At 39.3% G+C, this 25,700-nt stretch overlaps 1 protein-coding gene across 11 annotated transcripts in view; it reads right to left on the bottom strand.

Moving 5' to 3' along the window:
• Positions 1 to 25,700, bottom strand: part of PHF21A (PHD finger protein 21A) — a 229,705-nt gene that overhangs the window by 43,613 nt on the left and 160,392 nt on the right. For all 11 annotated transcript variants that reach the window (XM_039226763.1, XM_039226765.1, XM_039226770.1 and 8 more), the window contains one exon: positions 6,037 to 6,240. In XM_039226763.1, coding sequence (XP_039082694.1) covers positions 6,037 to 6,240 — 204 coding nt within the window. The remainder of the gene's footprint in view (positions 1 to 6,036; positions 6,241 to 25,700) is intronic.

Genomic DNA, 25,700 nt, shown 5'->3' with positions numbered 1-25,700 from the left:
AATCAATGAGGTACACACCATCTGTATCTTTAATTGCTACAACCTCATCAATATGAAGAAAGCTCTCATATAATTCTGGTATCTGCCTCCTGTGACACAAAAGCTGGGATGAAAGGACAGTGTCTTTTCATCCTTTTGAGTGTCACCCTAGAGAGGAGGCGGGGAAACTCGCGTGAGGATGTACACAATAGTTGCCTCAGAGGCAGTAAATCCAAAACTCTAGATAGTAAAACCTATTAACTGACTAGTTTTGTAAATACCAGCTCTCGACACCAAAGGAACGTGAGTCCCTAACTACCATTTCTTCTCTGGAGGGCTGCTGCAGAAGTGATCAAAGATCCAGCGAAACATGACAAGGTGGAAACAAATACCAGCGTTTCAAAAGGCCGTATAGATCAGAGGCTGCACAGGGGCGGCAGGACTGACTGATGCTCCACAAAGTGCCACCGCTGCTCTATGGCTGGAGTTTCCAGACTTCCAACTGGAGTAACTGAAGGGGCCAGTTACAAAAGAAGAAAATGCAAACAACCTTCTTACATGGCACACATTCCTCTCTAGTGCCACCACTCACTCCAGAGCCAAACGTTTCAGGGCTTATCTGGCCCCACGTGCTCGTTCTGACTTTGACACGACTCCACCTTTTTCTGCTTATTCCACACTTGCGCTGTCCAGCTTGGTAGCTACCAGCCACACACGGCTATTTAAATTCAAATCGGAACAAAATAAAATGAAGACATCAGTTCCTTAGTCACACTGTCTACATTTCAAGTGTTCAAGAGCCACTTGTGGCGAGTGGCTCCCAAACTGGACAGTGAAGATTTCCAACATGGCAGAAGGTTCTATTGGACAGCATTGCTCTGAAAAGCACTGCAGTGAAAAGGACCCCACTGTCTCCGAAATAGATCTGGACAAATCCCCTTGTGCATTTCTATTTCAGCGACTGTGTCAGTACCTGTGTGGTGGTGTTGTTGTTGTTTTCTACGTAGTTCTTCATTTCTATGTTCTGCCTTAAACATACACATATGTCATGTCATCTTTTAACCTCTTTATTTTCTTTCAATTAAAAACAATTAATGATCTGGCCTCATCTATCCCATCATAGCCTATCAGCAATGCTTATTAATGCTTGTAATTAAAATCACCCAAATCTTTGTTTCCTCTTCTCTAGTCAACAAAACAGGCATGTCTCACTGCCCTTGCCACTGCCTCCTCAAAAGTGAAATGGGAGTAAGAGGGGAACACTGATATTTATTCTGGGAAGTAGCAGGTCATCTACTATCTATCCATGATAAAAAACCAAATAAAAGCAAAATACTATTTATCATTAGAAATATTATGGGAGTATAGCAAGAAGGACTGACTTTACATTGCCAGCTATTTATAACAAGTGTTTTTAACCTGGTGTGATATTAGCCCTATCTTTCAGTGTAAGACATTAAAATACAAAGAACTTTTCATGTGGTGAGCAACTCACACCAGATGGTATTCAATCTTGTTTCCAGCACAGGTTATGGAAGTGAAAGCTCTAATCAGCAGAACTCACTGACATGGATTTTAAAAATGGTTGTGCACATCGTGGCTGCTTTGAAAGAGGTCATGTAATTTTGTTTGAGGCATCCTTGGTTCAGGTAAATTATCATCAATATTTTGAATAATCCTAAAGTGATTATGCTAAAAAAGTGGGTAAAACCTCAAACTCACCTGAATTATAATACTTACCGTTAACTGCAACATTTAAAAAACCCCAAAACCTAAGAAGTTTGTTCACATCCTAAGTTAGCATTTTATTCTACTTTACATTTAGTTGTAGCTAATTTCAGAACATGTATTCTAGCATCTATATAATTCTCTGTATATACAGGCCCAAGACCTGGTACTATATTTACCAATGAAAACTCTCTGAAAAATATATTTATGGAGCGCCTGGGTGGCTCTGTCGGTTAAAAGTCTTACTCTCGATTTCGGCTCAGGTCTTGATCTCACAGTTCCTGAGTTCCAGCACCACATTGGGCTCTATGCTGGCAGTGAGAGGCTTGCTTGGGATTGTCTCCTTCTCCCTCTGCCCCTTCCCTACTCGCACAAGCGCACATTCTCTCTCTCTCAAAATAAACAAACTTAAAAAAATTTTAACTTAAAATAAATTTACTAACTACTTATTGACACCAGGTATTGACACAGGTAGTGCTTAAATCTCTACCCCTGGTCCGTTGCTTACTGTATTCTAAGTACTTGGAAATATAAACTGACCTCTTGGGAATGTTAGAGTTTAGATGACAAAGAGAATCTAGAATTCTGAAATCTAAATGTAAACATCTGACCCTTCTGGCAGGAAGAAGAGAAGACAGAGAGAGGAAAGGTGTCCAACAAGTAAAATTATTTTTCTGGAAGCTGTGATCAGTATCTGGCTGGTTGATGCCACCCAACTGTGATCAACTTCAAGATAAGGAAGCAGTTTCCACACAGTTTCATGAAGAGGTTAATTTTGACAAAACCCAAACTGTACGAAGTAGAAGTTAATGCAGAAATACAGGCCAAGGAACACTAAAAGCAAAATCTTTTTTATTTTATTTTTTTTTACTAAGTTATTATTGTTGTTTACCTGCAGAACATGAAGTATTGATTTAAAACAGGCTCTAATGAACAAATGAGAACTTAGAAGGATTATTACTATGGGCTCTAATGAACTTCTGTATCTATTTTAGACTTTTTTCATTTAATTTTGAATGGAAGGTAACCGTTGCACACTCAGAGGACTACAAATAGAAACACCCCACCCTCCTTTTTGGCCATAAGGGTTTATTTTCTATTTGGTTTTATTAACTGCATCCTTCTTTACATTTGTATTACATTGTTAAATGTATGGGGTGTGAATGACAGGGTGTGAATAGAAGTTGAAAGGTATACTTGCATTCAACTCTTAATCTTTTTTTCCTTACAGATTGAAAAAAGTTCAAAATCTACCTACAAAGATGAGTTTGAGTTAACTGAGTAAAGGGAACTGGTCCCGCCCCCATACCCCTTGGTCCATGCTAGCCACAGACTTAGAATAAAAATGTTTCTCTTCCTAGCATCTCCTCTTTGCCTATATTAATTGCTACTTAATAGCCATCCCTTTCTGAACTTAGATATTTAGTATAGGACATATGCAACCTCCCATATGTCCTTGACTTCAAGAACATTTAATGACTCCCTATGACTGCCTCCAACCCCAAAAGTTCTGTCATGTTTTGGGGGGTTCTACAAGCTAGCCTCTTTCTCCCTTTCTCTCCCTCGCCATTATTTCCCAGAGTCCACGCTACAGCCATGTCACCCTCCTTGCTATTTCTTTTTTTTTTTTTTAATAGATTTTTGTTTTGTTTTGTTTATTTCTAGGAGAGAGAGAGAGAGAGAGAGAGAGAGAGAGAGAGACAGCGTGAGCAGGGGAGAGTCAGAGAGAGAGGGAGTCACAGACTGAAACAGGCTCCAGGCTCTGAGCTGGCAGTCAGCACAGAGTCTGACGCAGGGCCCGAACCCACGAACCGGGAGATCATGACCTAAGTGAAAGTCGGACGCCACCCAGGCGCCCCAACCTCCTTGCTATTTCTTAGGCATGTGTTTACTTTTGTGACTCCATGCTTTTGTCCACACTGTTCTCTACATCTGTGATGCTCTTCCCCTCTGCTCCTTCACAGAAATTGAATTCATAGTGTGCTCAAATGCCACTTCAAATGAAGCATCTATGATCCATCTAGTTAAAATGACTCTCTCCTTATGGTCTTTTCATAGATCTTCACTGGTACTTTCATTTTATTCTTCTCCATCAGCGGTTTACATTTTCCTCTCCTCTACATTTTCAAAATTCTTGAAGACAAAGATTGTCGTATTTGTGAATCTACCTTCTACATGGCCTAGCACAGTGTTCACATATAATAGAGACCCAGTAAATATTTACAGAATGAATGAAAATGAAATAGACTAGATTCTAGGCAGGGACCAGAACCACCGGAATCTAGAATCCTGAGAGCATCCGATAAATACTAATGGTTTATTGTAAAGAGAGAAACCAAAAACTTGAGTCTTTTGGTTTTTAACATTAAATGTCTGCATTTAACAAACAATAATATAAAACCAGCTTAGCTTATAAATCAGTTAAATATATCAGGTGGGCTACCAGGTGGAGAGACGCCAAACAACACTGTTTTGAGGGTAGCCCCTGACCCCTTACCGTCACTCACCATCCCAAAGCTGCACAGAACTCAGACTACTAGGGAAGGGAATAGCTATTATAAGTATTCCATAAGTATTTCCTCTGATTTGTAGGACAGGGAATGTTACTTGAACAGAAAGTTTCTGGGTTAAGAGAGAAAACTCCCACATATTAGGAAATAATGAATTCTACCACACTCCTTCCATGTAAACACTTTTGATCATACTATATTTTGCCAAGAGAACAAATTAATCAACTCCAACAAAAGTAATCTGATAAGCAATCCTTTGGAAGAAATATAAATCCTGGTCAGGGGGTTTTAAAAGTCAGTCTGAATGCCTAATTGTCAAATAGCCTTGGAGTAGAGATCGTGGTAAAATTTATACTCTAGCTATCTGATTTACAAAGGAATTACTCTTTCTCCTACTTTGGCACTTGCTAGAACATTGGCATTTCTTTTCTTGGTATTATGGGGCAGTACAGAAGAGCAGTGAATGGATAGATTTTTTCACCAGAACATCTAGGTTCAAATCTTGGCTCTACCACACATACTACCTCTATGATTTTAGATAACTATTTAATTTCTTTATGCCTTGGTTTTCTTTTCTAAAAATTGGAACAATAATAATAATAATATTAATAATAATAATACCAGGCTTTTTAGGGTTCAGATAAGGACTGTGTATGTTGTCTATGTAAAGCACTCAGGAGAGTGGCGGTAAACAGCCACCTCCACTAAATGTTACTTCTCTTTAGTAATCTTTAGTATTTTTAGAAGTAATGCATTCTTCACTTGCAAAACGTTATAGATGAACCAGCCCAATGTCCATACACAGTGAATCACCAAGTAGACTATAATCTTTTTCTCTACATATAAAGATACAGTGAAGACTTGGTACTGGTAGGTGAGAAGTGCTCATCATGCTTAGGTTTCAGAAGCTCCCAGTGTCCTTGAAATCATGTGCAAAAATGAGTGTATTAGGTGTGAATGTGTATTATTCTGGAGAGAGGACCCACAGCTTTCAACAAAGTCTTAAAGGGGTCACGTCCCTGAAGAATCTGGAGCCACCGCTCGACCATCCCATTTGAAAAGGTGTGCCCATATTATGTGTCGGTGTGTGCAGATTAAACATGAGTGGTTTTCTTAACCCAACATTATTCCCAAAAAGGTCCTTTTTGTGTATCCTGATTGCCTTTCTATCCTCATATGCTAGTTTAAGTGCCCTTTTCAGTAAAAACATCTGCAGGGCTGTACCAAGTTAGAATGTTAGTAAGCCTCCAATTCTCAGTTCTAGTTTCGACCCATAGCTTCCATTTCAGATTTCGTTCAGATTCATATGCTCATGAATATGGACTCAGAAGGGAGTATTCTGTTTCCCTGAATAATGGAAATATATCACCCTTCTTCTGAAAGTCTTTCTACCTGGTTCCAAAGCTACTGCTCCTGGAATTCCCACATCTAACTGCCAAGAATTCCAGAAAAACAATCCTAGAAGAGGCAGAGTCACACAGACTTTTAGAACAAGTGCAAATAAATACTTCCAGAAATTCAAAATAAGACCTTCGTTCTGCTCTAATACAGAGAAGTGATTTTGCTCTGTCACTGACTACCCTTCCCCTCTTCCATAGGCAGGTGGGAGATCAGGTAACTCTTGCTCCTCAGTCATGCCATTTCCTTCTGTCAATGAATTTCAAGTGATTTTTGCCCCGGTTTATAGTATAGAAAAAGTAACCAAAGCAAGTTTTGTCTAGTTGAGCTTAGTTTTGTCTTCAGCAGGCCCCAGTTCTACACGCCCGACAGCGACTCGGCCTACACGAGGGCGCCTGTGGGGCTCCATCCACACTTTTACCTGTGAAGCGGTCAGGTTGGGAGAGGGCGCAGCGGACTGGGCGTGGTGGTGGTGGTACTGCTGCTGCTGCTGTAGCTGCTGTAGTGGTTGCTGCTGTGCTGTTTGTAGTTTGTTTTCCGACTGTGGCAATGGCTGTATCTGGAACTTGTCTGGTTGTTCTTGCTTTACTATCAGGTTCTTCCGTAGCTGTTCAACTACTCTTTTCTACCCAATGAAGACAAAAAGAAATAGTATGTATCAGAATATTGTTCTATCAGCTCTGCAAGCAACCATATGCCTCTGACATCTTTCTGTAACCAGCTTACTCTAGAACTTGTTACATCTAAAATTCAGATTCCACAAAGGAGAAACCCATACCAGGAGAAACATTTAACATTTTATGTATTGAGGGAAACTGAGCCACATGGATGAGAAGGAAACATAATGGAGATCACATAGCAGACCTCAGGCTCCTTGACTATGATTAGCTTGGCATGCTAGGCTGGAAGGGCAATATAGCATAGCACTGAAGACAGGGCTCTGGAGACAAAGATTTCAGTTTTGCTACTTACCAGGTCTATGTTCATCAAGCTACTTAACCTATCCATGCCTCAATTTCCTGTTCTGTGCGATGAGGTGATTAACAATATCCTCAGGGTTCTTATGAGTACCAAACAAGCTGCTGGGTGTGAAGTGCTCACAACTGTGACTGGTACACTGCCAGTCATTTTACTTTTTATCTGATAACACAGACAGCGGCCATGCTAATTTCTGTTACTCCAACAAACATCATGTTTCTATGTCAGTTTCAAACATTAAGCAGACTTTTAGTCAGAGAAACCTTGATCCCAGAAATACGCAATACAAACAATAGTCATTCTAAATTACTTAAATGCGTAACTCATGGGCAGGACCTCTTTGCTGGGATAGGATCTATGGAAACACAGGTTTGTTTAGGCAGAGTAGCAATTTAGTTACATGGTATGAAAAACTTAAACGTAAGGTTTCTTGAATTTTCTAGACTCTGTTCAAACCCAAGAAAAATGCATATTTGGATACTTTCATTACTATACTATATTTCAACAGAATGTAAGCTCCATGAAGGCAGGGACATTTTGTTCACAACTATACTCTGGGCTAGAAATTATGCGGCTAAGTAAACGTCTCTTCACAGGACATTTAAAGTGACAGGACCAGAGACCTGTGTATGACTCTAAGAACATGTAATATAAAACCAAACGAAACCCAAACCCAAACCAAACAAGCAAAAAAAAAACCAACCACCTGGGGCCACCCTTGGATTGCTTCTCTTGCCCTAATGGCGGGAAGCAGGTATAAGCAGCACTCCTCACACACTTTCAAGTGAGTTCACCAGCTGAGAGGTTTGTTATTTCTGATCGAACAGACTGCCATTTTCTAACACAGATTATGAATGGAGAAAAGAAGTAATAAGTGAAGATCTTTAAATAAAGGATTAAGTAAACCATATGGCCAGACTGAGTTTCAAATTCCCGCTTATGATTCTAACCAATTACATTGCACATATTCTCCCAAGAATTCAAACTTATAAGGTTACTTGCTTAACATATTTGAACATTAAAATATTTACAAAATGGATTTTTTAAAACTTTAGGTCAATACAAAATATATCCTTTTTTAAGGTTTATTTATTTCTGAGAGAGAGAGAGAGAGAGAGAGAGAGAGAGAATATGAACCAGCAGGGGAGGGGCAGAAAGAGAGGAAGACAGAAAGCCTGATGTGGGGCTCTGACTCACAAGCTGGGAGATCATCACCCGAGCTGAAGCTGGATGCTCAACCGACTGAGACACCCAGGCACCCCAATACAAAATACGTCTCTGAGAGATTTTTTTTATATTTTTATCACTAACTTTTTTTAGACAATGAAAATATCATATAAAGGCTACTTCTGGTGGGGGGGGAAGTCTGCTAAACTTTATATTCTGCTCGCACTGCCTCTTTGAGTAGTTAAATATTATAAAGGAAAAAAAAGGATGCAGAGTCCAAAGTCTTTGCAGAAACCATCTGCAGAATAATAAAAATGCAAATTAATAAAAATATCAAATTCTTATAAAAAATTAACTTTCAAGTCTTCAAAATCCTATTTCTCCAGTATAAAAGACAGAGTAATTAAGTGGATGCAGTTTAGAAGGGGAAGTGGTGGGGGTGGCAGTACAGATAATTTGAGTATCACAGGTAGATTTGTGGTGACTGCCAGAACATTAAGACACTTACCAGTTAAATTATTCAGAGTTGCTTTCAGTCCCGCTCCCTAACATATAACCAGCATTAAACAAACACAGTAACAAACTAGCTAAGGTGTAGCATCAGTAGCCCCAGACAGAGACTCCAAGAACATCTACAAAAAAAACAAAACAAACAAACAACAACAACAACAACAACAAACCCAGCTTAAATCTGGGGAGGAGGGAAACCATGAGGAAATAATATAACACAAATGTGATACCTGCCAAAATATAAACTCTGAACAAAAACAGCATAGGAAACGATTACTATACCAGGCACAAAAGGAAAGGGTGTTTTTTTCCCTCTACAGCCACCCTTGGGAAATACAGTGCACTCTCCTACTTACTGCCTAACTGGGGTAAACCAGAAGCCAGAGACAAAGCCCGGAACCCACTCCCAGTGCTGTGTACAACAGAAGGGAACAGTAGGGGAAAGAACGAGAAAGGAATGCAGGCTAGAGTACTCTGCAGCCATATGGCTAGAACAAGGTGACGACCAATCAGAACCAGAATCAGGAAAGTGGGAGGCAGTGAGTCACAGTGCATTCACAACTGTTCCTCCCCCAGGGCCTGAAACAAAGCCTGTAGAACCAGTGGGGAGGCACAGGGATCAAAATACTTGGAAACTTAGATTAGTCTTTGAGAGAAGGAAGAAAAAAAAAAAAAAAAACAGGAAGAGAAGAAAGCCTTGCAGATTGGAAAAAGGTCAGATCATATGAGCTGGGTAAAATTTTCTTTGAAAGAAGATTCTGGTATATTTCAGAGTGCCATGCAGAAAAATGCATTGCTCCTGAACTCCTTGCTGTATTCACATTAGAAGCATACCAAGTGTGTAGTTGTGCATGCCTATGACATTTTTTAAAATCTCAAGTTCTGAAGGAAGCACTGATGTCTTCTGTCACTTAAATATCTGTCACTGCATTTTGAAAACCAACGATCTGAAGTTTGGTGAGCTCTAGCAGTGGAGGCACTCAGGCGGGCAGACCCTGTGTACTCTTTTCAGGCCTAGCTAATGAAGGGAGAGCTGCCGTGCGCTGTAGTTGGGTTTTGTAAGTTCCACAATCCAGTCTTGTTCTAGAGCTTAGTCCTGCAGCGCTGGCAAACACACCAGTCACTTTAACTCCAGCAGGACCTTGACCTGAAGGAGAACCAGTTCTGGGTGGCAGTGAGAGAATGCTGCTATCGAATTTCATAAATTTTAGCTATGTGCTCTATCACGCAAAGTTCTTAAGCATCTTCCCATTTCAACAGGAAGGAGCTTATACTTTTATTATTACATGTTTTAAACAAAGAAATCATGACTTCTGATTTGGCAATGACTTTTGCTGGTCATTAGTGAAGGTTATATAAAATAAACAATTTGGTACTTTCAATGTTATTCACATATGAAGGAGACCTTGGAATGTAGCTAATTATCTTGGAACATTAACCTGAAGGTTTGAGAAAAGGCTAAGAATCACAAACTGGCCATCTGTCACTGACTAATAAGTTAATGAAAGTTAAAAAGAAAAGGGGGCAGGGAGAGGAGATGAGGAAGGAAAAGCGGCAAAGAACAAAGGCAGACGGGAAGAAGAAAAGTCAGTAAGTGATCATCTTTCTTTCCTTAATATATCTTCTATAACAATAGGCCGATAAGTCTGGTGTCCAGAATGGCTAAGACCACCCCCTCCAATCAATCTATCCGTCAAGAACTGCTCTGTAAGCCCAGCATGTAATTCCAAGCCTCAGATTCCCGACATTCTCATCACTAGGTTTTATCAGGGCTTGTTCAGGCAGAAGAGTTCACAGAGCCTATAACACTTCAAGTCACAGTTTCTGAGACAGGTAGTCACGGTGATCAATATTGTGACATTCAGCGATACTATCAACACATTCCCACAACAGCAAGATGGATCCCAAAGAAAAATATGGAAGTTTGTAGGTCCAACTCAACAGAAAAAAGGGTTCGTGTTTCAGCTATGTAAGTCAGTCATTCCAAGTCCCAGGACACTAATCAATATAGAAGGGAGACGGAGAGATGGAAGGACAGCCCACACCCTTCCAATCAAGCCACCACTTTATTTCCATCAAATCGTCACACAAATTTTCAAAGCTTCTCTCAAAAGGAACTCCAGGTGCTGGGCCCTGCCCTCCATAATTGCATGTCAGTGATCAGTCAGTCATTCAACCTGTCTGTGTTCCATTTTGTGTTATCTGTTTTGTATCAGTGATGAGGGGGCCACACGCACCCAGACATCTCCTTACACAGTACCACCTTAAAAACGCATCCTTTGTCCCCTCCACGAATCAGCCACATAATACGAAAACAGAACCTGCACCCTTCATACCAGAGACAGAAACTTTTCACAAACACAGAAAGCCAAGAACAAATCTTACTTATCTTCCTACCTAAATGCAGTGAAAAAATTTTGCAGGACTTCAGACTTACCAAATGCTCAAACAAAACAAGGGCTACTGAATTTTTGTGTGCAGAGAAACTAACATGGAGAAACTTACATCTGTTGAAGTCAGAATTTACCCAGAAACACACACACACACACACACACACATTTTCTACTGTCTGAAATTCAAACACTGCATTTGTAAGTAACAGCAACATACGGCAACACTGAAGTCCCAGGAAGGGGACAGAACAGTCTTCAGAATGCCACCACATAATTATCCTCTGAGGAACAGTGTATGTGTTGCTGACATAAAATTAATGACAAAATTAAATCCAGGGTAAAAAGTATGTTTAATAAAAGAAAATAGAAAAAAAAAAAAAGGAAACAGAACTTTGAGTGAAGACTCTACCATTTTATGAGAAGGAACACAAGGAAAGGACAATAAACTCAAAATAAGCCCCTTCTAATGCACTAAGTGAAATTCAAGGGAAGGATATGCACTAAAGTTATTAGAGGGAACGTTCTAGGGGAGACACATAGGACAGGATTTTGACAGAGAAGGGGGAGGACTACTGGCAGCAGCAGACATGAAAATGTACTTAACTAAAAATAACTGCATTTTATTTGTTTTGTAAGGCACTAGAAAGTTTTCCCTGAACTCTCCGATGCTGAGTTTTAGCGTTAGACTTAAACCGTTTCTAACCTATAGAAACGCCTTTTAAAATGGGATATACCCTTTAAACACGCCACCTGTTTGACAGAAGCAGTATCTACAGTCATCTCAGCTCAGGCACTGAACTGTTTATGCTATCCACTAAAGAGGATCTGCTTGGTCTTAGAGAGCTGGGATCACTGACACTCATTTTAGTTCTGCAAAGCGTCAGGGAACTAGGAGAGTACAATACACCTGAATTCAGAAACAGCAGCAGTTGGAATTACCAGTTTTTTCAACAAAGTTCAAAATTCTCTATGTGGATGCTTAACAGATGGTAGAGACTACACATGTCATGGCACTGCTTAGACTTTGGCTTGTTTAATTAAAAAAATATTCTTTGGGGTTTACTCTTCCTTCAACACATATACACACACACAGATATTTACATCAATAGGTTTTTATATCCTATCTCCAGAGGAGATTAGACCTTTTATTCATTTCAATGGGATTTATATTCCATCTCCATGGGGGTTAGATGCTATTTGATAGCCTGATTGAAATGCAGTTTACGTTTTTTCTTACTTAGTCCATTCATGCTCTAACAGATAAACTCCACCCCTTCTTCTGCGTGACCATAAAAGACTAAGACTGCTGTAGTCAAACTTTGCCTAAATCGAGAGACCCTTATAAGCACCTGGGAACTGCCTTTATTTGCAACAAATAAGAAAAAATGTAGCTGCTGTACTCGAGAGAGATGTGGCCCTGGAGCTCTACAGTTCTCCAATATGTAACGCACCCAGATGTGAGGGCAAAATAGGATAAACACAGAGACAGACTAAAAAGAGCACTGCATGCTGGGAATGGTAGTTGTAAGATAGTTCTCTACAATAAAAGATGAAGGAAGCCAAAATCAGAACCCACTTGGTTTACATTTAAGTTCTCTATGTTTCTTGAAGCATTAAGCTATACTGTCCTGTCTACTTGGGAAAAATATTAAGGATCAACTGAATTAAAGGTAGAGAATGCTTTAGAAAATTATCGAGGGCAATGTGAAAATAAGGAACGGTAACCAATGAATATCAGAGTTTGTCTAGTATGAATTTTTAACTCAGAGCAACAGCTAACTGAATATGACTTTTACTTCCAATGTCAATTATATTTCAATTGCTTGATTTTTAACATCTAGCCAAATATTTTTTATTTTGTTTTTTATTTTTTTTATGTTTTATTTATTTTTATTTAGTTTTTTTATGAGAATCACCCAAAAAAGTACAGGATTAAGAAAGAGAATGCTACTTGCTGCCTTTTTATCTCAAAAATCAAACACATTAGGGAATATTTCCCTGTACAGAAATCTAGGTACGGCTCAGGTTTCCTATACCTCTACAGCAGTTCAGGGTCATATTCTGAATGCATAAAACAGATGTCAAATTTAAAAGTAACCTGGCCCAGCAAACACCCTAGATACAGTAATGAGAAGAGCCAAAAAAAGAAAAATCACAGAAGAACCATTTATAATCTGAACAATTTAGCTGCTCTGCTAATATTAAGAAAGTGCCTGAATCTTTGTGTTTGTACCACCACGAGATATGACACGGAGGCTGTTAATTTGTAAATTAAGCTCCAGTTCATCAAAATGCATGACCCTCTGTAACTATCTGTTACAGACCTGCACACACCGCCCGACTGCCATTCATCATTCCGTGGCTCGATTCCCCAACTTAGAAGGCAGCATTGCCTTGTTAGTGTCAGAGTTGTTCCACACACTGTAGAAATTCTCTTTGCTCTGTCCTGAAGCTGCTCTAGTTGGTTTTCCTCACAAAAGAATTATGACTGGAGGCTGCTGCATAGTAGCTGTCCCTGACAAGTTGGATATGAAAATACAATTTAAGTACAATAATGATCCTTAAATGGGCAGAGGGAAAAAGAGGAACAAAACCCATAACCTCCACCATTTGATGGGACACTGCTCACTTAAAAGATGGCTCTACCTCTCTAAGCCCTGGGTACAATGAGAGAGAATGCAGAAAGTCCTCTTTTCACAAAAACACAAGACAGAATAAGATGCTGGAAGAGATAACCAACTGCTACGCAAAATACATGTACTAGGACATGAATCAGTCATGTCTAAAAGCGAGGATTTTTTAACAATCCTTAATTCTGCAGTTTTTTCTTGAGAGAAAAAGACAACAGTATTAGAACAATATACTGTGTCAAACAGGATACATCAAGTAGGAAATATTTTCTGAGGCTATGTAATATTTTCCTTACATGTGAAAAAAGGCAGTCTTAGCAATCACTGAACACTGACATTTTGAATTGGGAAGGATCTTAACAAAAGTACATCCTTAACAATACTCTGGATGTTTAAAAATATAACTGTTATCATCTGCCATGAGAGCATAAACACAAGGTTAAAAAATATTCCAAAGCTACTGCGTGTCTCTTAATTTCACAAAGTAGTCACTATATCAGTAGTTTATCACTGAATATTCGTTACAATCACTTAGAGAGAAAAATGCACAATGTTACAAATTTGCTTTCTGACAAGACCCCACGTAAAACAACACAGAGGAAGCTATTCCATCACCTACACAGGATGCCAAGATGAGAGATGGTTAACTTCAAGGGACTGGATCTTCCAAGACATGTGACCAAGGATGGTTTGCACTGCTCCGTGTTTAGTCTGAGTTTTCGGCATCAGAGGCAGAAGAAACTTAACTCCTCTTTCAGAGTAGATCTGCTTTTTTTTTGGTTTGTTCTAACTTGTCAGTACTAGAACTTTTCTCAAAGAGAGCTAGAGATTCAGTAACATGGAAGAAAAGCATGAATAATCTCTGAATGAATAAAAAGCATTTGGTTAAAAATTTAAGTATTTTATTAAATCTTAAGTGTGAAGAAAAACATTTTTCACAGGCCATGAAAACCACTAAATCCAATTCTATAAGAATATTTAGAGTTTTTACTCTCTCTCTCTCTCTCTCTCTCTCTCTCTCTCCAAGGTTTAGAAAAGATGGAATGGCTGCAGTAAAAATGATTTGCTGCTCTTATCTTCTTTCAGCATACTTCTTAGTACTAAAAGTGGAGCTCACGCTTTTTACCTCTACTGTTCTCCAGTTTCCACATCCAACAAAATTACTGCGGTGCAGGTTCAGGAGACAGGAGAACACTATACTGAACATAAGACCAGTCCCTTGATTTTTAGAAAAATAGACTTCATTTTTTAGAGCGGTTTTAAATTCATAGTAAAACCGAGTAGAAAATGCAGATAATTGCCATATACCCTCTGTATCCCCTCCCCCTAATATCCCCATCAGAACAGTACATTTGTTAAAACTGATAAACCTAGATTATCATTATCACCCCAAATCCACAACTACACTAGGATTCACTCTTAATGTACATTCTATGGGTTCTGACCAATGTATAATGACACTTATCCACCATTAGAGCATCCTATGGGATAGTTTCGTGGCCCTAAAAACCCTGTGCTCAGTCTGTTATCCCTCCCTCCCACTAACCCCTGGCAACCACCGATCATTTTACTGTCCCCATAATTTTGCCTTTTCCAGAATGCCGTACAGTTGAAATCATGTAGCAAGTAGCCTTTTCAGATTGGCTTCTTTTACTTATTAATATGCATCTAAAGTTCCTCCATTCTTTTTGTGGCTTGATAGCTCATTCTTTTAAGCACTGAATAATATTCCATTGTCTGGATGTACCACAGCAGTTTCTTGACTTTTAGGTGCAGTCTAAAATGGCAATGGTGAGTTCTATCATGGTTACAATAAAAACAACAATCTTATCGGATCGATATTGCCTCCCAGGTAGGACACACTGAGGTTCTGAGTTTCTTATGTGACTTGTCCTAAGTCTCAAGCCAGGGGTAGAGTCAGACTTAATTAACACTTCTTGTTTCTCATATCTAATCCCACATCCATCCCCCATACCCCCTAGTTATTTTACTTGTTCGTAAGGACTTGGAACCCTCACATCTGTATACTACCTGATATAGCAAGCCATAAAAGCATCACAAAATCTGTGTGTACATGTGTGTGTGCACACGCGTGCGCAAACACACACACATACACACACACACACATACTCCTATTACTTATTCGTGGGCTCAGCTTCTCCACTCAGTCTCCACTGCTACTCCACTCAGTCTCCACTCAGTCTTCTCTTCTGCTTAAATTCTATGAATCTCTAAACGGCAAGAATATAATCTCTTGATCTACACTTTCTATAAGTGCCATGCACAGAAAACTAATGCTCATAATGATGATCTTGACACACTACAAAGAAGCTAAATCATTAAAAAATGTTTCAATCTGGGATTGAAAACTCACAGGCAGGTAACGTATATGAATGAAGCAGGCTGGCTGTGAGATAATAAGGAGTGATAGGGACTAGGGTCAACTTGAGAGGGAGAGCCCTGTACAGGCACTAATGTAAGAACTGCTTTTAACACTGTGAGGCAAACAAAGTATCTCTGCTGGTTAGATTAAGCCCAGGGGCTACCGGTTTTCAATCCCTTAACAGTAATTACATTCACTGAACTGTAGTTACTAGAAATCAGCCATTACTCAGAAAAATTTTCAACAATAGGAGGTGAGTCAAAAAGGATTTCAGATAACCAGAAAATTAAAATGGCTTTCTGGTTCATTAAAATCTTACCACTTGAAAGGGCTGGGGTGTGATGTTCATGGGAAGAGGTGCAGACATACGAAGCAAGTAATCAGTGGGCACTGAGAAGAATATGGTTAAGATAAAATATCTGAAGATAGAAGAGAGACAAACTACATTACAAAATATAAAAGAATGAAAAATCTAGTAATAATGTGTTCCATAAATGTGCTGACTTTATCAAAACAGCTTAAAGGACCTCACAGATAATTTAAGCCCCTCCCCATCAGGAAACACCAGCATAAGAATGAACTGGAATCAATTTCTCTACCACGGAACTGGGGTTGTCTCCAGGGCTGAAGGAAGCAGCTCCTTAAAATAGCCACATTGTAGAGGTCAGAAAAATGGAAATTACCTTGTTGAAGCTGTCCAGGGAATTATCGTAAGCAAAACGTCATCACTTGGATTCGGGATTTGGAATCCAACCAGAACACTAGAAACATCTCCTACATTGAATGGTTCTTGTTTTTGAGTACTGAGGCTTTTCAAAATCATTTAATTTACATGATTAAGAAAAGAGGAATTCATGTTGTCAACATATGGATTATTCAATAAACTTCTAGGAATTCAACTTTCTGAGTGAACCCTAGATGAAAAATGGTGGTACCGCTTTCCACGATGTTCCTAATGGTGTGATATTTTTAGCTTAAGTAATCACTCATGCATGTACATAACACTTTACACTTGTAAATTTTCTTACCCTCTGCTCAAATGAGATTTTAACAACTGTGTCGGGTAGATTTGACCAAGTGTCATGGACTCAGACAGGGAAACTAAGGCATATGGGGAGCAATGGCCAACCCGAAGTTACACAGTTACCTAATAGTAAAACAGGGACTAGAATATGGAATCCTTATCCTCTGGAAAACGAGTTTGAATGGAGCTCTGTTCACTGAACAAAGAGCTGGAGTTCATTTGTCTGAGCCAACACTTCTGGGGCTGACAGGAGGTTGGGTGATATCCAAGTGGATGGACTGAATGTAGAATATACTGGTGTGGGGAGATGAGCCAAGGGGGAGAGATGTCCTTTGCTGGACATCAGTCTCTAGGTACGGTCAACTGCCAGGAAACAATGACAGGCTGTTGAAAGCCAAGGAAGTAAGCTGTGCAACAAACTGAAGGCGCCAAGCAGGAGAGAAGCCACAGGATGCAGTCAAGGTTGGAAATGTGACAGCCAGAGGTGAGGCATGGACAACTCAAGAGGTTGGTCTGGAGCAAATTACACTGACTGTGCCCACTCGGAGGCACATTTCCTATAAACTGCTCTGAGCACTTGGAAAGGCTGGGAATGTTCTTAAACAGGCTGGGCAGTGCTGGATAACTTCGAAATGCCAGAGATTGTATGCTGTCATCAAAGGTATTCTCTCTGGCAGCTGAGCAGGGGATACACACTGAAGCCAAACCGACAAGAATGATACGGATCTTCATCTATGGACTGCGATGGACAATTTTAAGATTCTATTGCTAACCTTCTACCTCAAGCCAAAACTTTACTTCTGGAACAATGACTTCAATTTAATAAACGGAATGGTCACTGGCAACATTAACCTGGTAAAATGTTGGGTTCTAGTGGGTCTTGAAAGGAGTGTATCACAGCAAAGTTTACACATCAGCCACTAATACAAAGCTGGATTTAAAATGTTTATTCACTAACAGATTTATCATACTGCCATAAAACCCATACAGCTATTCTGCTTTTAAAATAGAGCACAGATGATCAAAACCCATATGCAAAAGGACTGGGGAGACAGCATTATAAACCACACAGAGAGGTTTTAAAATCAGCCTCCCTGCTTTCAGAGCTGCTATAGGAAACCTGACTGCTCCTCCCCCACCCATCACGTAAGACAAGGGCTCAGTCAATAAGACTGCTGTGCAAGTGACACAGCCATCACTTCTGCTTAGTCTCCACAGGCCTAATGGACGTGATGCTGCATTTACTTATCTCAGTAGGCAGCACGGCCTCACCAAGAGTGGTTGTGTTTCAGACTTGGTAAGAACAAGGTGTCAGGGGTTTTGTGCTGTTGCATCGTTCCACAACACCTTATTTCAACTCTGTGCTGAGCTGGCAAAAGCACTAAATCAACCCAGTTCTGCAATCCAGCTCCGCTTACCCTTCAGCTGTTCCAGGAGCAGGACGACTTTGCAACATTCACTGGCAATGTGACACACGAGTAACACAGATCTGTCTAGTCATCACACCCTTTGAATGTCTTCTTGGTCCTTCTCTGTCCTTGTCTCTCCCAGCTGCAATTTTCCTTACTAAATATTTCCTGTGATATTTTCAACGGAAAGACATAAGGACCTAACTCCATTTTGAGCCTGTAGAAATGTGTGCAATCTCTCTGCTACACATATATCCTGTCAGGTGGTACTTGGACTTCCTACAGCCTACTCTGTTCGGGTGCTGAGAATGAAGAGAGATGGCTGCTGCCATCTCCTTTAAAAGAGCCCAGTTGGTTTCAGGGTGGCAGTGAGGGCAGGTAAGATGGACCTTCTTGGAGAAAGCAAGGGTATTTGTCTGATGGATACAGTGGAACGGACCTACTCGTGTGCAGGCTGTCAGCCTTGCCACTAATCAAAGGGGAGAAAGCATATTTAGGAAAGGAAAATGGAACAAATTGACTGGAAAAGAAGAAATGACACGGAAGTACAGTGTTTAACATGCAGCTTTTCTTGGTGGTTGAAAGTACTCCTTTCCTAAGTGAGGCACCCTGTAACAGGAAGGAATCATTCCTACACAGGGGTGCATACCTATACTTCACAGGGTGTTTGTTTGTGTGACAGTTATACTGTCATAATTTTAGATAGTTAAACCTCTGCTCCCGGGTTTATAAAAGATCAGAGCACTTGTCACTCTTGGTGCAGGTAGAGTGAGATAGAGTGGCTGAGCAGTTCATTTTTCTTTATAATTACACTCCATTAACCTTCCACATGAGAGCTCCCCTGTGCTTTCATACCAGCAGCACCAACTGGCTGCATTTGATAAGGCTCTACAGAGTCTGCAAGACCAGCACATGCAACAAAAGAAACACTTTAATACTGCAGACTTAAGCAGAAGCTCAAGGCAGCTCCACGGCTCCTTTACTTATCGGCACACATACTCAGCTCAATTATACATGTGTGGACAGAAACAAACCGAACATGTAAAGCCTGAAACCAGCAAGCAGATGATGGGAAATTATTTAAACCAACTTATTTAAACCAAAAGTGATTTGAACATCTTCTGGTAATCTTTACAATATTAAAAATCCAAATTTATTATTATTATTTTTCTAACCTCTGGTAATGTGGGATCCTGTAAGAAATGTACTCGGTATACTAAAGCTTACCCGGTGACACAATTAACAGGGTGATCTATATTACGATTAGATCACACTGGTGTCTACAAGCTGCATGTTGTGAAGGTAATGTACGTACTAAAGTATTTCTCCTTACATATCCCCCAGTAACTAATTTAAAAAAAATTGGTTAAGAACTAGCACTAAGTCTATCTCTATCCTTCTTGACAGTGGCCACATAAATGATTTCCCTTTTTGAGAGAGACACAGAGAGAGAGACCTATTCCATTAATAATTCATACTCCTGTAGTTTTTAATGCAGCACCCGGAACGCTACTTTCCATATGCACAAAGGTAGATTAGTGCTTTTTCTACCCTGAGCAAAGGCTAGGTGTTACATGCTTGAGCAGATAAAACGAAAGCCAATTTGGGAAGTAGGCGCTGGCACAATTAATCTTGAATAGGATCTCAATTATTTGGGAAACAAAAGGTAGCTATATTTATACCTCTGCCTTAACTAATGGCATTCACAGTCTTCACACATCTCAGAATAAGGTTTCCATCATGACAGTTTGTGTTTCTGGGTACATCCCTAATGAACGGTGACCTAAGGAAAGTCAACAGGCATCCCAAAGATGCTACTCACTGCAACCTCGCCTTCTTTGGCAAATGTATACAACTGAGGATTGATCTACGGTAAGCATAACCTAAGAAGCAGAGAATTGAAGCATAGGAACTCAAGTGGTACAGTATTTCCTTCATCAAATGTTATATTTAAAACACTGGTCTAGAGCTATAAAACTACAGCAGAATCTTGTTTTTGAAAATTAATGAGATGCTTAGTCCTTCTGAAAGTGTTTGGCAGAAAAACGATTGTTTACATTTACATTTTGAAGATGGATGATAGATCTGGGAATTCTACTATACTCTTCCTTTTTTCTATGCTTTATGCATGAAACTAAACAATTTTCTCCATTAGTATTTCCCTTTTGCTTAATACCATTACAAACTTACATAACTGTATGTTTTTGAAGATACTTACAGTATTACAATATTCTTTTAAAAAATGCTTTTCTTAACCCAGATATCAGATTGGTGGTTCCAACTACATAGTTCATAATTCCTTAAATACCAGTATCTGAGATATAGTTTTAATGTTTTCTTGCTGCACATTACATGCTGAAGCATTCACCATAATGATATTGAATGACTATATGCCAAAAGATAAAGCCAACCTATTCCTAAGGAAGCAGCTCCTGAAAATGTTGTTTTTTCAATGTCCAGATCCAGTGGCAATCAGATTTCTCATCTGCCTAATAATGCATATTTTCCATTTCCCAGTGAATAGAATTTCATTCACTAAGTACTTGTTTTTCAGTTGTGAGAGTGGCAGACAAATTAAAATTCCCCTCTCTATAACCATGTTAAGAGTCAGGCGAAAGCCAATCTACCTGTTCAGGATCTGTCGCTCTGACTCATTGTTGGGCCATCTGTTCGTGTGTGCTGCTTGCCTCCCGGTGCAAATCAACCTGCTGCTGGGCAGACCTGCCTCATGCTGCAAACTCATTCTGCAATTTCAACCTCCCTCACCAGCAATAGGTCCCCTTATTGGAATCTGAAACTACCACTTCAATCAACTAGAGTCACACCTTATTCTGCTGCTCTTGTACAAAAAAAATGATACACCGCAGGCCCACGTGCAAACAGGTCATCTCTGAACGCTGGGCCCGTGAGGAAGGTGGCAGCACATTTCTGCTTCTATCAAAACATTTTAGTACCATCAGAAGCAATCAGGCTGCTACTCAGGAATATACATGCACTACTGTGGCGAGAGGCTAAAAAGATTACTGAATCCCAGAGGACGAGGGCATGAACTGCAAATACAAACCATTCTAGTCTTCCTTGTTTTAGAGATTGGCAACTTATTCTTAGATGGGTTTCCATCTGTGTGATTAGCACACAAATTTAAAGCAGCATTAGAATAGGTTCTCAGAACATCTTCTGAATCACACACAACTATCACTTTGCTTGCTGTTTTGTATTTACTTTGCTAATCACTCGTTCATCTTAGATTTGAAAGGATGTTAGGGCTCCGAATAGGATGGTGAGTAGTATAAGGTTGGAGGACAATATTTACTAAACATACCTGCAAAGTATATAGTATTGTATCAGCTGTTGTGGTATGATATTAAAGTTATGTTCTTTAAAAGTTTATACACTATTTCAGGAAATAGAAGATGTATGTGCAAAAGAACTATAACATTTCTTATGGAATATTAATAAGCAAAATTATTGGAAGATTTTTTAAAAAGATATAAACAGAGAGCAAGCAACAGAAAAAGTGGAGCCACGAGCAGAGAAAAGATCAAATCTGGAATAGTGTACATTTTGAGCAATGCTAACTCCAAGGAAATTTTAGGGGGAGATAAACAATTAACAGTAGGCTATCAATAGGAGTGCCTGGGTGGCTCAGTCAGTTAAGTGTCCGACTTTGGCTTAGGCCATGATCTTGCAGTTCGTGAGTTCGAGCCCCATGTCAGGCTCTGTGCTGACAGCTTGAACCCTGGAACCTGCTTCGAATTCTGTGTCTCCCTCTCTCTGCCTCTTCCCTGTTCACGCTCTGTCTCTGTCTCTTAAAAAATAAACCTTAAAAAATGTTTTTTAATTTAAAAAATAGACTATCAATAATAATGAAAAACTATTACTTTGGAGAAATGGAGTAAGGCAAATTTAGATGCTAGAGACTGATTACAGGCCCCTTAATATTAAGATAAACAAATATGTACCTGATGAAAGGTATATATCTACTTCCACTGGGCCTTATTTACATTTTAGAAGACTGTCCTTTAAGAACCAAATACAGAATTAACCTATCTTATTTCTAATACATGTACTTGAAAAATGGATGTCTATTTTTAGAAAGAAAATTTAAAATGTTATCTGTGGAGGACCCGAAAGAAAAATATGTAATTTAAAAAGAGCTGAACAGCTACTAGATGGGTGGTTAAGAGAAGGAAAAACTGTGCAAAAATATACCTAAAAACACAGATCAGAAAAAATCCAAGTATTATGTTGCTTATCAGCAACCAATAACTGGTGATGACAAAGCAGCGGGAGGGGAGAGGAGAGAGTGATACCTATATGAGAATTTCCATCTCTTAGTGGGTAAGAAATTCATCACATCTCATTTTGTTCAAGGCCCTACTGTATCTAGTGTACACAAACATCTTAACTTTTCTCCTGAGGATGAGTCATAGTCGTGGTGAATAGAAATGCTTGTCCTATTCCTTTGTGCTAAGGCAAAGTCACAACCTTCTGCAAGGCTGGTGGGAAGATGACATTTACTAAACAACCAGCAACATCCCTAGTCTTTTTGTTTTCTTTTTTAACAGATACTGATAAATGAAAATAACGATCAAGGGAAGCTTCTAATTTTTAAACTGATGGGAAAGTTGAGGCTAGCATGTTAACCCTTTCAACCACTTGTTGCTTGTAAAAAGACAAAAACAAAAACAATTGGCACCATCAAATCATAAGCAAAGACTGTAAACTTTAAAGAAAGCAACATGTTTAACAAGAAGAAACTGCTACTTCATTTCCCACTCTATGCTATGAAAACAAATTATTCACTTCCACACTATACGCCAAGGAATATAGTGTTATTTGGAAACTACATTCTCTTACCTTACCTTTAGTTTATTTTTTTTACTTTATTTATTTTGAGAGAGAGAGAGAGAGAGAGAGAGAGAGAGGGGAGGAGAGAGAAAGGTGGGAGAGAGAGGGAGAGAAAGGAGAGAAAGTGGGGATGAGCAGACAGGGAGAGAGAGATGGAGCATTCCAAACAGGCTCCATACTGTCAGCGCAGAGGCTGAGCAGGGCTCAATCCCAGGGACCAGACAACTGTAAGATCATGACCTGAGCCAAAATCAAGAGTCGGGAACTTAATGACTGAACCACTCAGGCACCCCTACATCCTCTCATCTTTAGCCACTAACCCCTACCTCTTACGTATACTCTGTTAGGAGTTGCTGGGTCTCTTTCATCAATATATGATACTACTCATAACACTTCTGAATTCATTGCTAAAAATTATTGTTAGTTGAGATGTGGGACTGAAGATAAGAAAGCACACAATGACCAGAAACTAGCTAATAGTCAAATTGCAGATGTTAAGGACTTTAATGATTCCTTTTGAAAACAAGGAGATTTAAAATGGACCAAAAACTTATGCAGCACAACTAATTATTTTAGTCCAACCCTTCTGAAACACTCCTACTAGGATATAAATTTGGATGCCAGTTTTTCATTATTTGTCTCACAGTCGGAGGTCACTATTTGTGTCATTTTCTAAATTCAAAACCTATGTCAAAATAAGAATTTGACACTCTAAACGCTGAGGAATGCCACACCAACAGCTCAACATCTCTTTGGCCATCAGACCCAGATGTTTTGCTAACACAACTGAGATCACACACCAGAATTTATTAACACAGCTGTTTAGGAGCAGAAACATCACAGAAGTCATGTTCTGCTCTGATACAGAAGCTGAAGGGAACGCAGAAGTTGAAAACCCATCAAAGGCAAGGATTCTGTGACTACCCAGGTGGGGGAAACAGGACTCTATGATATTTTAGCAGGTCCAATGACAGGCCATTACAGCTGCCATTTCAACAAATTTCTACTCTAATAAATCACTGCCATGTAGTTAACCAATGGGCCTGTAGGTTCTAATGAGAGAAAACCACATTCACCTGACCTGAGAAGTAAATAACAAGACTAATAATGAAAGCCGCAGTTGTGGTGACTAATCTGTGCTTCCGCCACGTGCCCCACAGTTTCAACAGACCAGCTAATAACACCGGAGAAGAAAACAAAAACATTGCTAGCCAACACTGCATTTTTGTCTAAGAAAAGAGCAGGAAGAGGATTAACTGCATTCTTTCCCCCGCCCCCCGCCCCTGATGCTTACATTTTAAAAATTCCATTAGTATCTTGCCAGATTTTCAAAAGAAAAGCTGTGCATCAGAGTTAACTGGTACGATAGGCCATGGGAGAATAAAACCAATAAGAAACCTTTCTGTTCTGCACTTCACAGGGCTGTCACTCGTACTAGAAAAACGTCACTTTGAAGCCCTGTTTGCATTCCATTTTTAACTAGAGGGAAGAGGATGGAGGTCTTTGGTTTCTATGACAACCCAGATGGGCCATAATACACGATACTTACAAATGTTCAATTGCAGGGATGCCAAATCAAATTAAGGCAGAGTTAGCACTACTTCATAAAAACTAGATGGGGGAGAAAACAAAATACTTATGGCAAAATGATGCCATTTCTAGAAGTGGTTCTGAAAGATTTCATGAGCAAATATAAAGAAAAGGGTGACTATTTTTAGTAAAAACAAATAAAACAGTAAAGCTAATATATAAAAATAAAGCTCCAATTTACATGAGTAAATGTTTTCATTAAATTTGACTACTGGAAAATTACTACCTCACTTAATGTTAAAAAAAAATCCTCTCAAATAACATGAATTTCATTAGTGATTTAAATCATTACAATCTGGCACACTGGCTGGGTTTTAATGGTGAGTTGAGCTCCTTTGAGCGACTTTTTCCTTTGCTCCAGCCTCAAGATTTGTTTCTATATTTGGCTTTTATAACTAGCATACTTAGTCCTCAAAATAATTGTGAAATGGCTAATGTTTCAGAAAGGAACTAATTTGTAACTTGTACTTACTACAACTTGTGAAATTTATTAACTTTCCTTGTGAAATTTATTAACTTTCCAACAGAATGCAAGAGTAATCTAGTGTATCTCTTTCCACTTATACATTATGATCTATTTGAGAACAATCCTCAGTAAACACTTCTGGCTTTGACAGCACTATTTTGAAGAAAAGTATTCATATGTAGTCCTCTTTAGTTGAGGGGGAAAATAAAATGTTTTATATTCAAACCTTATAAGAGAACTGATTTAGATCATGGATCTGACCACTGGGGAGAGGGAGTATGTCTCACCCTTTCAAGATCATAATGAAGAATTAAAGAGTCTTCCCCCCAAATGTCCTATGTCACATAAACATATACACATAAGTTTTGCATGTATTTCAGGCAGTTTAGAGCCCTAACCCGAATGCCCTCCACAGCTCCTGGTTCACATCCTGGTTCAGGTCCCTTCTCCCCAAAAGTCAAAATTTCATACTTGTAATAAGTGAAGTCCCCAACAAACAAAAAACCTTAACGTTTTCAACATTAAGTTGACTGATGGTAACTTTTGACTTAAAACACAGGTCCAATTAAATTAATTAAGATAAAATAAATTAGTTTAATAAGTGTCTGCTGCAGAAATGTTACTAACGCTTGAAAACTCTGAGTTCCAACCCTTTTGGACTTGCACAATCAGGTAAGTTTGTTT

This window comes from Hyaena hyaena, unplaced genomic scaffold (assembly GCF_003009895.1).
Source record: "Hyaena hyaena isolate Hyena2069 unplaced genomic scaffold, ASM300989v1 scaffold_23, whole genome shotgun sequence".
In the NCBI taxonomy this organism is placed as follows: Eukaryota; Metazoa; Chordata; class Mammalia; order Carnivora; family Hyaenidae; genus Hyaena; species Hyaena hyaena.
This window is presented reverse-complemented; position numbering and strand designations above follow the sequence as displayed.